This window comes from Setaria italica, chromosome VI (assembly GCF_000263155.2).
Source record: "Setaria italica strain Yugu1 chromosome VI, Setaria_italica_v2.0, whole genome shotgun sequence".
In the NCBI taxonomy this organism is placed as follows: Eukaryota; Viridiplantae; Streptophyta; class Magnoliopsida; order Poales; family Poaceae; genus Setaria; species Setaria italica.
In genome coordinates this window covers 17,231,772-17,249,609 of record NC_028455.1, presented here as the reverse complement: position 1 = coordinate 17,249,609, position 17,838 = coordinate 17,231,772, and the positions used below count along the sequence as shown (strand labels likewise).

The 17,838-nt window shown below is 47.9% G+C and overlaps 1 protein-coding gene across 1 annotated transcript in view; it reads right to left on the bottom strand.

The window, feature by feature from the left end:
* Positions 1–3,897: 3,897 nt before the first annotated feature.
* Positions 3,898–17,838, bottom strand: part of LOC111257697 — a gene marked incomplete at its 5' end in the record, with an annotated part of 28,058 nt that continues 14,117 nt past the window's right edge. The window contains one exon of the mRNA XM_022827736.1: positions 3,898–4,239. Within this exon, the coding sequence (XP_022683471.1) occupies positions 3,898–4,239 (342 nt within the window). The remainder of the gene's footprint in view (positions 4,240–17,838) is intronic.

Sequence of the window (17,838 nt, the reverse complement as noted above, 5' to 3'; positions counted from 1 at the left end):
AAAATAAATTATAAATTTATTTATATCTAAATTACCAATCTCTATCATTATGAAGATAATTTAAAATATCCCTCTATTTTTTCATATAAATTACCCACCTCATCCATTATGAGAGCCAATGCAAAGTAGTCCCTAAGTTTGCATCCAAATTACCCACATATATCATCATAAGAGTAACATTTAAAACTTGTATAGCACATCCTAACAACTCAAACGTGTCCACGAGGATGCTGTCGGTGTTGTCCGGCATTCAAGCACACATGCTCAGAGCGGCGTTGTAGACGTCCCTCTCTGGGCGCTCGCACATCTCCCTACTGAGGTGAGACGCCGGGATGGGAGGGACCTCGAAGAACTCGAGGGGAGTATCCCCAAGCTCTCCAAAGCTTTTTGGGATGTTAGTGGCCATGTAAGGGAGCTTGAGGTAGACGGCGAGAGCAGCACTCACCAGCAAAAGATGAATTACTAAAAAATGGCGTGTCCTCAATTACTAAAAACACATGCCATTTTTTATTGGTTTGTTTTATTCAGGCCTGAATTCCTAATCTTGCTCAAAGAAAATTGATATTATTTAGGCATGAATTTCTAATATTATTGAAGTCTATTTTGATAATAATTAATATGGGACATAAATCAAGTCATCTTTGAGGTTTTGGTCATGGTTGCTGGGTAAGGGTAGGTAAGGAGTTTTTTTTCCTCCTCTCGTTGCAACGCATGGGCATATTTGCTAGTCTTGTAAAACATGTTCTATTCTTTCTTCTTCTTATATGATATGGCAACGCTCCTGCCAGTTTTCTAAAAAAAAGGGGGGGGGGAAGACTCTACTGTACAGGCCAAAAGTTTGCCCTAAAACATCCAAAAACACTCAAAACAAGGAAAGATGATCTGGGAATGCAGAGTATTCACATCGCACCACGAACGTATCAGGTAACCAGTTTAACTATCTCAAGGGGAAATAAAAAGTCTATGAATATCCATTTTCTCCCCCACGCTAGTGCAACCGACTTAAATTGGGGAACCATATCAAAGCGTTCAGCATGTATCCCGTATAGCATCCTGTATACAGCAAGGCTTGCAATAACCCGTACACCTATGCAAGCCACCTACACTCTGGAAATCTAGCACAACTGCTCATCAAGGCAACATGCTCCCCTTGCGATGCTCTTTTGCACTCTGAACTCCAAGGAACACCGTCACCGTTACATATACGTCCATGCCTTCATTCCGCGATAATGTTCTCCTGCCAAATGGTAGAGCCTGTCAGAATAGGAAGAAATACTCAGTGCTCAAATACATCTAGGAGCAGGTTGTCAGTGCATGATTATTATTAATGCAAATAAATTTTCCATATTTGGGAAAATTCAGTCTGTTATAGAAAAATATGCTTGCTGATAGCTATTTTTTATTTCAAGGGCTGACTATTGGTGGGAGATAGCCTGAGCAGCAGCATATGCAAGATGTCACGCATCTCAAGAAGTCTCAGGCAGCTGCGGTTGTGGAGTTTGAGTTGCAGCCTACTAGTGTACGTGTTGATTTAGGTTTGATTTTTGAACTATTATGTGACTTTTTTAGGAACCATTTATCCCGCCGAGCTGTTGACTGCTATGAGGTATTAATGTGATGCGATCTGGTGAACTCTTTTCACATTCATGGATGTTAAACAATTTCTATTAGGGTTTTATCATTGTATTGTTGTGGGAGATGTTTATATAATGTTTGCAAATGCATAGTACGTTCACATTTCTTTAAATTACTAGTAAGCCGTGCGGTGTGCCGCCGTACCGCCGTGTTTGGCAGTAGGTTAATTGTATATTTGATGAATATTTGTCGAAGTTGATGGGTTCCAGGAATGTTGTATCATGTGGGTAATACGTATGATCTAGTGGCATGCTTCGGCCATTGGGCATGGACTGATGCTAAAGAAGCGTCACAGTGAAGTTGACATCGGAGGATCCCGTCGCAGAGGTCATCTGTTTGGCTGGCCTTCTTTTCAGCGCTGCTGCAGCCACAGCACACTGTTGCTACAGTGTTTCACCCCTCTGCAGCGGCTGTCATCCAATGCAAGCTCATTGTAGAAGCAAGCAGGGGAGGAGAAACTCGTCTTACTCGGCATTCCAACTTCAGTTGGAGATTATGGAAGAAATGCACAGGAATCAATTAGAAAGGACAGTTGCACGGTCTGCTCATTTAGGCTGCATAGCTTGAAGAGCTGAAGAAAAATGAAGTGCATCCTGTCAATATCTAGAACAAAATGAAGTCCAGGTAGATGTACAAGCTGCTACACAGGGAGTGTGTCATCATTTTGATTTGAACATTCCTGCCTTTGACGAACACGTAGAAATACATGGAGGTAATCATGTTTTACTGTACAGAGGTTGCATATTCTGTTTCTTTTTTTAAAAAGTAGACAATGCATCTAACACTTACCCATATTCTGTTTTTTAAGAAGTAGACGATGATGAAGACTACGGTGTGTATGCCGGTGGCGTGGACGTGGTGGTCTTCGAACAAGAAGAGCTGGATGATTCAGAAGATAAGGGAGACAACTAAGGGCAAGGTAACAACCATAGAAAAAATTTGACTAACGAGCAAAGACAACAGATATATGAAGCTTTGCTTACCCTTAGTAATGGAGGCAACATGAAAAAACACACAACCACTCTGGTTGCTCAAATATTGAATGTGAAAAAGGTCTTTAGTACAAGCTATTTGGTGTAGAGTTAAGGAGTGCCGTGCACTAGGAATACCAGTTGATCTTAGTTCAAGAAAACCTAAAAATTGTGGCCGCAAAATGTTGAAGTAGACTTATCTCAGGTTGCTCATGTCCCTTTGAGAAGAAGGCGCACCATACGGTCACTTGCAGCTGCTATAGGTGTGAAGAGAAGCACACTTCATAAGTGTTTCAAAGAAGGAAAGCTAAGACGTCACTCTAGCTCACTTAAACCATATTTGAAGGAAGCAAATAAAAAATAGAGGCTGCAGTTTTGTATATCAATGCTTGATCAGAGTACCTTGCCAAATGACCCAAGATTTATTGATATGCGCAACATCGTGCACTTAGATGAGAAATGGTTCAACGGCACAAAAAAAAAACAAGAACTACGTATTTGGCGCCAGATGAACAAGATCCACACAGGACTGTGCAAAACAAAAACTATATTACCAAGGTGATGTTCTTGTCCGCACAAACCAAGCCAAGATATGATCAAGAAGAAAATTGTTATTTTGATGGCAAGTTAGGCTTATGGCCTTTTGTTAGAGAGGTACTAACAATCCTGTTTATATTTTTCCTTATTTTATCCATCCAAGGTCCTAACAGTTTTATTATGTTTGTGTCGCTCACTTCGACTGATGAGGCTGTCTTGTTGGTGGTTACGAAGTCCAACAGATAAAAGGGGGCCATGGGGCTGTCTGAGGGCTCAAGCGAGAAAATGTATAGACTGAGTGTATGTTACTCAATCCGTCCTAAATTATAAGACGCTTTAGCTTTTCTAAATATATTTTTTTCCTATATATCTAGATATAGTGCATATCTAAGTCTATATCTATATCTATACATATTATTAAAGCAAGCAACATCTCTGCCAGCTTTTTTCCGTCCGTCATGGTCATTTTGCAAAAAAGTCCCTTGACTTTTTAGTAATCAACCCGCAGTCCAAATGCTGATAAGAGGGGAGCTCGGGTGGAAAAAGAAGGGAAGGGAGGGGGTTGAAGGGAAAAAGACTTCTCCTTTCTTCACAACAGAGAGGCGGAGGGAGATTGGGCGCGGGCGGCCGGCAGCGTCGGTGGTGCGGCGGCCGGCGTCCTGGGCTCAGCCGCGGCCGGCGTCCTGGGCTCAGCCACGGCCGTGGAGAGGGGGAGGAGGGAGAGTGTGAAGGGCGGCCCGACCGCGGGTGCGGACTACGGAGATGAGGTCAAGCGAGCTCCGGCGGCACGCGATGGACGGGGCGGCCGTGCTGCGCCGCTACCCCGGAAGCCATTTTCTCCGGCCGGGCTCCCCTGCAGGGTCGCCGTACGTGCAGGGCTGCGGGCGGCCGGAGCCATGATGGCCATCTGCAGCATGAGCCGGAACGTGTCGCGGATGTTGTTGGCGCTGAACTCCTTGAAGCTCTTGGCGTAGTCGCCGCCCTGCAGGAGGAACACCCGGCCCAAGCCCGCCTCCCTGAGCCGCTCCTCCAGCTTCCGCGTCTCTCCCGCGGACACCAACGGCTTCCTTGGTGGAGACAACTGCTGAAGATGTGACTGTGGCACCCGAGATGGCTACCATTCTAGTAGTCACTGAACTCGATGTTGCGAGTAGCAAGGCGGAGGACTTGTTGAAGACTGCTATGGTTGATGCTGTGGAGATACCAGAAGCAGTTTCTAACGCCACACTGGCTGAAGTCCCCGCTAGTGGTGAGTATGTGAGTACTAGTAGTAGTCACGTGTATGTAGTCTCTGAGTTGATTCTTTCAGGTCTTGGCAAAAACACCGAGGAGTTGCTGCCCGTACCGGCTAATGAGCTGGCTCTGAGTGTACAACCAATTCTCGTGATGAAGAAACATCGACGAGTTCCTCCTCGGTCCATCAAGTAAGTGTTCTGTTGTAATGATTTGGTTATTGATTGCGCAATCAATAGTTGCTGGTTTAATCTTGAGCCATGTTTGATATTAGGACTTCAGAAAATATTGTTCTTGAAAGGGTGAGCACGAAGCAGATTGAAAATCCGTTGGGCGCGGACTCCTCTGCAGCACCTGTTATCGATTTGACAAGTGAAGGTCCAGCACAATCTGGTGATGCAGGTGTAGTGACTTTTGCAGCCGCCATACTGTAGGACATAATCAGCTCGCTCGAAGATTTGGTGCTGCCAGCCCCCAAGGTTGTGAAGGACGATCCACCCCCCGCAACCGAAACTGTGGCGACTACAGCAATGGCGAGTTTTGAAGAGGGGGGGTGTTGTAGTCTCACAGGGTGTCACAACGTCCGGGGATGAAGTTGCACCAACTGCAGCGGGTAAGGGTGTTGTAGAGGCTGGGGCTTCTTTTTCTCAGCAGCTGATCCTAACCCTAAGTGTGAGTACTAGTGTTATGACCAAGACCCCGGGGTTGTCACAAAAAGTTGAAATTTTTGAAAGGCTCCTAGAAGAGTTGCCGCCAATATCAGACTTTGTGAACTTGCATCAACAGATGATAGCTTATACTCAGGTGAGTCCTTGGAACTGCATTTGAGTACTTATATTTCATGGTTTGGCGTCGTTTGCACTCGTAAAGAGTACTAATTGCATGATTGTGCAAGATTTATATGAGAAATCCCACAAGAATGTCCAAATTATCCAAGAGCATAGTGAGGCTGTGCGTCGTGCAGCACAATTGGAGAAAGACATTGCTGAGGAGTGCCGTTGCACTGCCGACTTCTTAAAAAAGTATGAAGATGTTGTGGAGTCCTTTCGGATTGAAAAGCATGAATTTGAAGCAGAGATGAGCCGAATGACAGCGCGTAACAAGTCTTTGCAGCAGAAATTGGAGGGTGAGTACTTTGTACTCGTAGCTTGTGAATCATAATGCTGTATTTTATCAGTTTCCCCGATCGGATTTATTGTTGCTTCTTGAAGAACTCAAAGGTCGGGAAACCAAGCTCAGCATCCAAGTGCTAGATTGGAGAAATGCTCACAGTTGTGCAGCCGACGAAGTTGAGAAACTTACAGCTCAGTTGGCGGAGGCTAGGGAAAACTGTGAAAAAGAGAAGGATCAGTGACGAAGCTTTGTCATTACATTGGCCAAAGCGATGCTTGCTTGCAAAATTCATGCGGTTACTTTGCAGAAGAAAGAGCAAGATCTTAAAGATTTGTTTGATGCAGCACAGGCCTTGGTTGATGTGATCGAGCCTCCCGAAGAAGGAGTAGAGTCCCACCCTTTAATCGCGAGATTGAGGGACGCACCGGCCTAGATTACCAATATGGCGAAATCTGTTTGCAAGCAGGTGTTGGTGATTGTAAAGTCCTTTTATCCAAAGGCGAATTTGGCACTGGTTGCGGATGGTATCGTCGAAGATTGTAGCGATGAAGCATATTCTCAGTATTTGGAGGATCTGGAGCCGGTTGCCGAGCATGTAGCGGGCTTTATTAATTTGGAGTAGTCTCTAGTCGCTGTTTGTAGTTTCATCGATAAACTTGATGTATCTGAACAAGTATCTGCTATTTTTTCTTAGGTGTTGATTATTGTATGAGTACTTGCTTGCAGATCTCCAATGGGTAGTCTGGCGGGTAGTCTTCCGTGTAGGCCTCAATTGTTGCAGATGGTTGTAGAGGACGCGTATGTGTGTACTGTGTCCTTTGCATTATTGCTTTGTACCGGGGAGGACACACGGGAGTACTGTGCAAGACTGATTGTTTGCTGCCAGAGTGATTCACATGTGAGCTTTTGATTCTGCGTAGACATGCTTTCACGTGGGTTGTTTCCTTGAGTAGGACAAGTCGAGTTACTGTGGAGTCACGAGTGCGCTTGTTCTGCTTGGCCTTCCAGCTATAAATAGCCCCCCAGCTGCCATTGCTTGAGGCATGGATCTGAGTATAGTGGTGGTTGGCTTTAGGCTGCTTCTCTTTGATAGTAGCAAGTTTCCAATGAGCGCCCTGGTGCTAGAAGATTCCTCGTAGTGAGGTTCCACATTCCCTCCACAAATCTCCTCACTAGGAGAGATAACTGCGATGCTAGAAGAATCCTCGTAGGAGGATATGCCGTGTACTTGATCTTTTCCCGTACTCTCTGGTAGTAACCATGTTGGAGCTCACGGGTGAAGGATGGGTCTTTATCATGTCTGGTCGAGGATGGAGGCATGGTGCCGACTGCTCTCTCTCTTTGCAATGTCTCGGGATGAGACTCAAGTACACGATGTGTGCTTGAAGTCCAGTTCTGAGTACTTGTAAGAGGGAGAGGGTGTTAATGAAGGGCAGCAGAACTGGACTGTGTGAAGCCCCAGTCTCCGTCTATGCCACCGCTGAGGGGAGGAGAAGGGTACAGCTGCCTAGAGCGTAGCTTCCTTGCGTGCACTCCTCGCTTCTTGGCGGTTCTTCCTTGTGGATTGCGAGTAGTCACAAAGCTCAAGTGTATCCTTGTGATATAATTAAAGCCTGGGACTTCTGTTGTAACTGCCAGTAGGTAGTTTCTTGTAGTCGTTGTTGTGTATTTGTGTTGTACTCTGAACACCCTGACTTCTTATAGTAGAATCAACTGTTGCAATCCTGCAAAATTTTGTTAATACGAAAGTTGCATATAAGAAGAGAGAGATGACTTGTGGAGAACTCGTATAGTCTTGTGTTTTAGCAATTGGAGCTGTACAACTCAAGAAGCTTGTTTAAGTTGAGGTCATAGCACAGAGGCTCGTAGAGTAGCTCAAGTTGTAGCTGACCTGCCTTTGCGAGCCGCTAGACTTGTTGAAAATAAGTTGAAGTCAAAGCGCATAGGCTTGTAGAGCTAAGTCGCTCGAGTTGTAGCTGACCCGCCTTTGTGAGCTGCTAGACTTCTTTGAAAACAAGTCGAATATAGAGCATAGAGGCTCGTGGAGCTGAATAGCTCAGGTTGTAGCTGACTTGCCTTGGCAAGTCGCTAGACTTGTTATTACAAGTCAAAAAGAGAGAGCACAGGGGCTCGTAGAGCTGAATAGCTCTAGTTGCAGCTGACCTGCCTTTGCAAGCCGCTAGACTTGTTGAAAACAAATCGAAAAGAGAGAGCGCAGAGGCTCGTGGAGCTGAATAACTCAAGTTGCAGTTGACCTGCCTTTGCAAGCCGCTAGACTGGAGGCAAAGACAAGTAGTTGATAGTTGCCGAAAAGAAAGTTTATTAATCATATATGAAGAGTAGCGGGCGGTGGCCCAAGTACAATTTCACTTAGTCTGTTAACTATGTTTAGTAGCGGCATAGGTGCTCTATGTTCCAGGAGTTTGTGACTTCTTCGCTGGAGAGTTGTTGTAGCCAATAGGATCCTGGTCCCGTGACTTTGGATACAACATAAGGCCCTTCCCACGGCGAGTTTGACCTCGATCTATTTGGTGAACTTGTCAATGGCGACGAGGACTCGATTGAATCCCCCAGCATGCGAAAGGCCATGTTGGAGGTATTGTGATGAGTTTGTAGGTAGGGACATGTTGTTGCTTGGTGAAAAACTGGCAGCATTAGCATCTACAGACTAGTTCTGCCGCATCTACCAGCGCAGTTGGCCAGTAAAATCCCGCTCTGAAGGCTTTGCCTACTATTGTTCATGAGGATGCATGGTTGCCGCAAATTCCTTTGTGTATTTCCTCAAAGATGTCTTTGCCATCTTCGCGAGTAACACATTTCATGAGTACTCCTGAGGATGCTCCTCTTCTGTAGATTTTATCTCCAACTAGAGTATAGCTTTTGCCGTGCTGTGAGATTTGTTCTGCTCGTGTCTTGTTGGAAGGTAGCTTGTGCTCTTTAATGTAGTCGATAAAAGGAGTTCTCCAGTCTACCTCGATCATCATGATCTTCTGGTCAGGTTCTGGTGGATCGTTGCTGGTCGTTACTGAAGTTGCTTGTTTCGTTATAGACGGCTTGCGAAGTTCATGAACAAAAATGCCTGCTGGGACTTCCGCCCGTGTTGAGCCCATTTTAGATAACACATCAGCGGCGACATTGTTGTCGTGGACTACGTGATGAAACTGAAGGCCTGAGAATTTGTTCTCTAGCTTGCGAACTTTCTTGCAGTACGCGTCCATATTTTCTTTGTTGCAATCCCACTCGTCGTTGACTTGATTGATGACTACCAGTGAGTCACCGTAGACTAGTAACCTTTTGATGCCCAGTGAGACTGCTTGTCGGAGACCGTGTAGTAATGCTTCGTACTCAGCTTCATTGTTTGATGCTCCCTAAAAGATTTGGAGAATGTATTTGAGTTGCTCGCCTTTTGGGGATATTAAGAGTACTCTTGCGCCGGCTCCCTTTAGTTTGAGTGATCCGTCGGAGTACATGACCCAATGTTTAGGGCATTCTATCGGAGTAGGCAATTGATTTTCTCTCCACTCAACCATGAAATCAACTAGAGCTTGGGATTTAATTGCTGTTCTGGGTTTGAATTGTAAGGACAATGCTCCGAGTTCCACTGACCACTTTGAGATTCTGCCCGTGGCATCTCGATTGTGAAGAATTTCGCCGAGCGGGAAGTCAGTGATGACGGATATGTTGTGTTCTTGGTAGTGTCAGAGTTAACGCGAAGTGAGTAGTATGGCATAGAGTAGCTTTTGGACTGGTGGTATCGTGTCTTGGAATCCAAGAGTACTTCGCTGACAAAGTATACTGGTCTTTGGACTTTGTAGACGTGGCCTGGTTTAGATCTTTTGACTACTATTGCTGTGCTGACAACATGAGTAGTTGCAGCGATGTACAAGAGCAAATCTTTGTTTGGAGTTGGGGCTGTGAGGAATGGTAGCTTTGACAAGAAATCTTTCAGTTGTAACAAAGCTTTGTCTGCCTCCTCTATCCATTGAAATTTGTCTTGTCATTTGAGTAATTTGAAGAAAGGTAAGTGTCGGTGTTTTAGACCGGCAACCCACCTAGGGGTACCCTAGGTGGTCTTTTATGCGGTAAGGGTCGTCGAGAATCAAGGAATCAATGGTGACGCAAGGAACACAATTTAGACAGGTTCGGGCCACTAGATCACGTAATACCCTACGTCCTGTGTGTTGGTTTGTATTGAGTTGTGTTTTTATGTGTCTGAGGGGGGTCCCTGCCCGGCCTTATATACCCGGGAGGGCAGGGTTACAAGTCTGAGTCCTAGCCGAGTACTATTATAGAGTTCTACTCGGTATTGGCCTGAGTAGCTTTCCATAAACATACAAGACTAGTCGGAGAAGGATACGCCTATCCTTGTTCTGATCTTGTCCGAGTACGTCCCTTAGTGGGCCGTCCAAGGCCTACTCGTGACCTGGGGAGTATGGCCGACAAGCCCCCGAGTACTTTGTAGTCGTGCGCCAGTCTTGGGCACTGCAGGCACTACCCGAGTAGTTTTGCAGACTGAAGTGCTCGAGTACTGTCACGTGGCTGGAAGGTACTCTTTCTGCAGCTTTGAGTTATTTCTGTTCCTGAGTAATTTTATATGGTAGTGCGATGTTAATCGCAGTCCATATGGAGTAACCCCCGAGCCTTAGGTTGAGTCGAAGAGTCAGGCTTAGGGTCAAACCAGCTTTTGCCCATTTTACCCTCGGAGATCTTGAAAAAGAAAAACTGACCAACGGGTACGGTACCCGCAGCCCCCGAGCACTTAGGCGATTCCTGTCGTTGAAGTGGTCAGCAGTCCGATGAATGGAGTAGCCATTGGGTTTTTAATGCGATTAATACGTGATTAAACTGTTCGTTGCGCAACTGATGCGTCGAAACCGGAGCTGGCGGAGATAAATCTGGAAAGCCCCTTTTCGGTTGCTGTGACGCCGCACGGGCATTAGATCTGTTCTTTCTCCTCCTCTGCGCCTCCGCTCAGTGTTTCGCCGCCGCTAGTGTCGCCGCCTCCGTCATTTGCCGCTTTTTGGGAAAGATCCGAGTGTGAGCCCCCTCTTATCTTGAAGTTGATTCCATCGAATGCGCACCAAGAAGATGGGCAAGAAACCCGAGAAGATCCAAGGCAAGGCTTCGGCGACGGGCAAGGTCAAATCCAAGAAGGGGAAAGAGTTGGTGCTGCCGGCACCGAAAGTGGGGCGGACGGACCAAACTGCGCCGCCGCCACCTGGGGTGACTTGGCAACACTCGGTGATGAAGGAAGAAGCTGTCCAAGCGCTAGTTGATGCCAAGCTCCTTCAGCCAAAGGAGATCCTTGAGTGGCGCCCCGCGTTTCCCAATGCGTGGCAGTTTGAGGAACATCCTGCCGAGACGGTGATGCTTGCGCATTTTGTGGAAAGGGGACTGGCGGTGCCTGCCTCCGACTTCTTCAGAGGTATTCTTGAGTACTACAATCTTCAGCTCATCCACTTGAATCCCAATGGTGTACTGCACATGTCTATATTTGTACATCTATGCGAAGTTTATCTGGGAGTACCTCCAAGTCTCGAGTTGTTTAGGAAGCTGTTCCATTGCAAGCCTCAGCCGAGTGCCCAGCGGACGGAAGTCTTTGGAGGCGCTGGGGTCCAACTCAGGAACTCGAATGCGTATATTGAGTATAATCTGACCGACTCCCATGGGGATTGGAAGAAAAGGTGGTTCTACATCGGGAACAATGATCCTCGCTTGCCCGTGGTGACTGGTCACGCGCCCAAGCATGCGGAAAACTGGGTAAGCGAGCTCGAGGACACCCCAGAACTGGATCACCTGATGCAGCAGATTACCGAGTTGAAAGCGCTCGGTTTGACTGGGATCAACGTGGTGGCCAGTTTCCTGAAGAGAAGGGTCCAGCCACTTCAAAAATGTGCTCACTCGGGAAGTGAGTACGGAGGTCTGAAGGATCCATCGCGTATGTCTGATGAGGATAGATCTGATGATGACGTAGAGGCACTGCTGGCCAAATTTTTTAGGAACTATCAGGGAGTACCCGTAATCCCTACGGCCCTTCGTCAGTATGATGCCTGGTACGAGCCAGAAGTGGTAAGTATTTTCCTCCTGACTTGTTCTTCTTTGACTTGTGATTCTTATTGCTGACACCGATTTGTTGTTTGAAGTCCCAAGTTCTTGCCGGCTACTTGGCGCAGTCGGAAGAAGAGTCGGAAGCTGTCGTCGAGGAGTCGAAGGACGAGCCTTCTCCTCCTGTTAAGAGACGTAGAGTAGTCCGCAAGATGTCTGCGGCTAAGTCTGCTTCAACCCCTGAGAAGTCTCGAGGTACCAAGGTATGTAGTCGGTAACTTGTGTATTACTGATGAACTTGAAATTCGTTATTGATGTGGTGAATCTTGTTTTTGGTTCGTAAAGGCTGTAGATGAGGCTGTTTCTGAAGAGATGGCCGTGTCCGACCCTGAAGTCGGTGATGCGGCTGTTGACACGGTACCGGAGAGGGTTCCATCAACAGAAACTGTGGCAGCCCCCGAGTTAACCGTGCCAACTCCGTCGGCTGCCATGCCGCCCATTGCTGACCAGGCAATTCTGGGGCTGCCTGCTGGAGTAGCGGGTACAACGAAGGAGGTGTCACCAGTACTTGCTACTGATACCTTGCTGTCCAATGTGATCGCCAGTGGTAAGCGTTGTCCCTTCCGATTGTTTTCATTTGAGTAGTACTATAGTCTTGACTTCGGTTTTGTAGGTCTTGGTGAGAAGACAGTGCCGGCGGCTGTTCCCGTGGCTCCGAGTACTCGGCCGCCTGTCGCCGAGAAGAAGCGTGTGCGACTGCCGCCACGTTCCACCCGGTGAGCCTTCTTTTCTTTTTGAATGATGTTGAAGTGTCTTGAAATCATGTAGTAACACTTTTGTGGTGCAGAGATGCAGAGGAAACTATTCCTATAGAGACAGGGGTAGTGCCGGATCCCTCGACTACAACATCTATTCCTCTGGAGGACTTCATTGTTGAAGAGGTACCTGAGGTTGACGCCGGCCGTCTTGGAGCTACTATGTCAATGCTGCAAGATGTAATTCGTTCGGTGGAGGTTCCCGCCGTTGCATCGGGCTTAGGAGGCGCTGGTTTGTCATCGTCTACTGGTGGATCGCTGGCCGTAGTAGATGTTGGAAAAGCCAAACAAGCGACTGCTCCATGTAAGTGCCTGTAGTCTGTTTATTGTAGTCGTAGTCCATAGCTGACATGGTAAATGTTGTAGGTGCTGCTCTGGGTACGATTCCTCATCTTGTGGAGAGTACCCAAAACCAGTACTTAGCCTGCCTTCTGACTTGGAGTTCCAGAGGGCCATTGATGTTTTCCGGGGCTTCCAGGTAGATATTGTTGATGTTATTGCAGGACCCGAGTAGTCATGAGGCTTCTAAACTGATTACACCATACTTGGATTTTTCAGGAAAGAAGCCGCCAGTTGGAGCAAGAATGCGCCCGACTGACAGAAGCTCTTCGGGTTCATGAAGTCGAGGCGAAGTCCTTTGCTGTGGAACGCGCGGATCACACGGTTCTGCAGGAAAAATTGGAGAGCCGCTACAAGTCCTTGAACAAGAAGTATCAAGGTAAGCATTGTGACTAGTTTGGGTGTGTCCAACTGTAGTTGGCTGTGGCCTGAGTTCTTTGCTTTGTAGAACTCAAGAAGCAGGAAGCGGCCGCAAGGAGCCAAGTTATCGATTGGAGGAACGCTCATGACCGAGTGGCAGATGAAGCCGAACATCTTCGAGCCGCGCTGATGGAAGCACAGGCTGCTTGCGAGCACCAGCGAGACCGAAAGATGCAAAATGGCGTGATGCTTGCCATGGCCATGGTGGCATGTAGAGATCATGCCCAGACCTTGGAAAGACTTCGGGGTGAACTCCAAGAGTTGTCTGGAGCGGCTGAAGACTTGGTGAATGCTATAGCCCCCGTGGAGGAAGGCACAGGACCGCAATCGCTAGTAGAGCAACTAAGAGCTGCCCCGAGTAAAGTGGCAGGACTTTGCAAGACTGTTTGCAAACAGGTTCTTGCGGTTGTGAAGTCCTACTACCCGAGGGCAGACTTGGCGGCAGCTGGTGATGGCCTGGCTCGCAACTGCACAGAGGAGGCCTATGCGCAGTACCTCGAGGAGGCGGAGCCTATTGCATCCAAGATGTCAAAGTTTGTCTCCTTAGAAGAGCTTTAAGCTGCTTGTGTAATCTTGTATCCGAGCGCATTGATATTTTGAAATGCCAAGCCTTTGGATTTGTTGTGTCGTTGTCTTGCGAAGGGTAGTTTTTACTCCATTTTGTCGAATCCTGAAGTAGTGCAACTCTGCTGGGTCCGACCCTCTGAGGAGGGGATTCGTCTCGCTCGACCTTGAGTTTTGGGGTCGGCTAAGCCTGACCTCGTCGAGGGTGAAAACTCCGCCTCGCCCGACCTCGAGTCCTGGGGTCGGATGCACCCAACCCTTCGAGGGTGGAACTCCGCCTCGCCCGACCCCAAGTCCTGGGGCCGGATGCGCCCGACCCTGCGAGGGTGGAACTCTGCCTCACCCGACCTTGAGGTTGGAGTAGTCGAAGCCCGCGACATCATGCTTGGCTTGTAGTCCCGAGTGTCGAGTAGTCGTAATGCTATTTGAGTACTCATCTTCTGGGGGACACGGGTGTACTGTACTCGTCTGTCCTTTGTGGATGTACGGGTGTACTGTGCTCTTTTGTCCTTTGCGGATGCACGGGTGTACTGTGCTCCTTTGTCCGTTGCGGCATGAGTGCAGTCACATGGGCAGAGTTAGGAGTTGTCAGACTCATTGATCACGGGTGCACAGTAACTCTTAGGCCGGTGGTAGTTGTGGCTTTCGGCGATAAATAGGGCCATCTGGTGGGCGAACCAACTCAAGCTCTTGAGTAGCGATGGACTGCCTTCGGTTGCTTCTGTTTGAGTGTAGAGAGCCATCAAAGAGTGCACCGGTGCTAGAAGATTCCTTGTAGGTTGAGGCCACCTTCGCTCCACAGACTCCTGCGCTTGTAGGGATAGCCGCGATGCTAGAAGAATCCTCGTAGGAGGTTTTGTCGCACGCCTCATCTTGCAGCTCGTGATCCAGTGGAGTACGCGCTGGAACTCGCGAGTGATGGGTGATGAGTGCCGCGGTCTTTATCCCACTCTAAAAGAGGTGGAGGTGCGGCCGTAGAGTAGATGGGCTTCGCAAGGCTAGCAAAAGAGCAGCCTTGGTTCCCTCTAGGCGCGTCTTGCCGGATTTGGCGTTGCCGCTATCCAGGCGATGGCGGTGATGGAGTACCTGGTGTTGCCTTGGGTAGGGTACCTGGGCATGGCTGCGTTTTGCGTAGCTTCCTTGCGTGTGGGCCCTTCCTGTGGTCGGCAGACCTGAGTGGCCTTGTGATATAGTTAAAGCCTGAGGCTTAAATGCAGCCCGCCAGTAGGCAGTTGCTTGTAGTCTTCGTGTAAGCCGAGTCCTTGTACTCGTATGTAACTTGATGTACTCTTGTTTCAGTAAAGATTGATATGAAGATTTTGTATCAGGGCAAGGATCCTTGTTGTACTGATGGCTCGTCGAAGCTAACACCCCTTGAAGTCGGTAGTCGGGTAGTCGTCTTGAGTAGTTGCCTTGAAGTAAGTACTCGAGTGCTGCTATGGGTAATAGCGACAGAGGTGTTCTATATTCCAGGAGTTTGGCACCTGTTCTCCTGAGAGTTCTTGGAGTCTGTAAGACCCGGGTCCTGTAACCTTTGATACGATGTAAGGACCTTCCCACGATGAATTGAGTTTATGCAATCCTAACGTGTCTTGGATACGCTTAAGGACCATATCGCCCAAGTTGAAAGATCTTTCCTTGACGTTGCGGTCGTGGTAACGCCTTAAACCGTCAAGGTATCTGGCAGATTGCACTAGTGCTGCGCATCTTGCTTCTTCTAAACTGTCTATATCCATTCGCCGCGTTTCGATTGCAAGCTCTTCGTCGTATTGTTCAACGGATGGTGATTGCCACATGATGTCGGCGGGTAGTATGGCTTCCGAGCCATATACCAGAAAATAGGGTGATAGTCCCGTAGTCTTGCATGGTTGGGTACGTAGGCCCCACAAGGCATTAGGTAACTCTTTGAGCCATCGGCCGCCTTTGGTGTTGCCAATGTCATGTAGTCGTTTCTTCAGAGCATCAAGTATCATGCCATTAGCACGCTCGACCTGACCGTTGGCTCGCGGATGAGCAACCGAGACATAGCGGACGTCGATGCCGCTGTTCTCGCAATATTCCCAAAAGTTGTGATTATTGAAGTTTGACCCGAGATATGTGATAATCCTGTTGGGAAAACCATTGCGGTGTACGATTTCATCCAAGAAGTCGAGGACTCGGTCTGCCTTGGGACAAGTGACCGGTTTGACCTTGATCCATTTGGTGAACTTGTCAATTGCCACGAGTACTCTATTGAATCCTCCTGGCGCAGTTGGTAACGGGCCAGTCATGTCGAGCCCCCAGCAGGCAAATGGCCATGTTGGAGGTATTGTGACTAGCTTGTAGGCCGGCACATGTTGCTGTTTTGTGAAGAATTGACAACCTTTGCATTTCTGAACCAGTTGTTTGGCGTCAGCCAAAGCCATTGGCCAGTAGAAGCCCACTCTGAAAGCCTTGCCAACTAGTGTCCTTGAAGATGCGTGGTTGCCGCAGATTCCTTTGTGAATCTCTTCTAGGATTTCTTGGCCATCTTCTCTGGTGACGCACTTCATGAGTACTCCAGATGATGCACCTTTCCTGTAAAGCTTGTCTCCGACTAGAACGTAACTCTGTACTCGTCGGGAGATTTGCTCAGCTTTATTCTTGTCGGATGGTAGCTGGTGATCTTTGATGTAGTTGATGAAGGGTGTCCTCCAGTCGACTTCTATCATCATGATTTCTCAGGAAACGTCAGTAGTCGGGACTACTGGTGGTGTGACCTGTTCAGGTATGGACAGCTTGTGTAGTTCGTGTACGAAAATTCCTGCTGGAACTTCTGCACGAGTTGAGCCCATTTTGGATAAAACGTCGGCGGCAACGTTGTTGTCGCGGACGATGTGATGGAACTCCAAGCCGGAGAATTTGTTTTCCAATTTACGGACTTCTTTGCAATAAGCGTCCATGTTGTCCTTGTTTCGGTCCCACTCATCATTGACCTGGTTTATGATGACTAGGGAGTCGCCGTACACCAGTAGTCATTTGATGCCGAGGGAGATTGCGAGGCGAAGGCCGTGTAGCAGTGCTTCATACTCGGCTTCGTTATTAGATGCTTCCCAAAATATCTGCAGCACGTACTTGAGCTGGTCTCCCCTGGGGGAGATGAGTAAGACACCTGCGCCGGCCCCTTCAAATTTGAGGGATCCGTCAAAGTACATTACCCAATGTTCTGGTCGTTAGACCGGAGTTGGAACTTGATTTTCGGTCCACTCGGCTATGAAGTCGACCAATGCCTGAGACTTGATGGCTATCCTTGGCTTGAAGCTCAAAGTGAGAGCTCCGAGTTCGACTGCCCATTTGGAGATTGTACCCGTGGCATCTCTGTTATGGAGAATTTCGCCGAGCGGGAAATCGGAGATGACTGTGATGTTGTGCTCTTGGAAGTAATGGAGCAGCTTCCAGGAGGTGAGCAGAATAGCGTATAATAGCTTTTGTATCGGTGAATACCGAGTTTTGGAGTCCGAGAGTACTTCGCTGATGAAGTAGACAGGTCGTTGGACCTTTTAAGCGTGGCCCGGTTCAGACCGTTCGACTACTATTGCCGTACTGACGACATGAGTAGTATCGGAGATGTATAGGAGCAAGTCTTCGTTCGGCGAGGGAGTGGTGAGTACAGGAGGCTTTGACAGAAAGTCTTTGAGTTGTGTAAATGCCCTCTCTGCCTCTTCCGTCCATTTGAACTTGTCCTGGCGTTTGAGAAGCTTGAAGAAGGGTAGTCCCCGTTCTCCAAGTCTCGAGATGAACCGGTTGAGAGCGGCCATGCAGCCTGTGAGTTTTTGCACATCCTTAATGCTGGCTGGTGCCTGCATGTTTGTGATGGTAGATATCTTCTCTGGGTTGGCCTCAATGCCACGATGGCTAATGATGAACCCGAGTAGTTTGCCGGAAGGTACTCCAAAGACACACTTAGTAGGATTGAGTTTCCATTGGAAAGCACGGAGACTGAAGAAAGTTTCCTCCAGGTCAGCAATGAGTTCCTCCCAGTTCCTTGTTTTGACGACGACGTCGTCGACATAAGCTTCGACATTGCGATGAAGTTGTTTTTCAAAGCACATCTGTATGACCCTTTGATAAGTTGCTCCTGCGTTCTTTAGTCCGAAGAACATTGTTTTGTAGCAGAAGGCTCCAAAGGGCGTGATGAACGCTGTTTT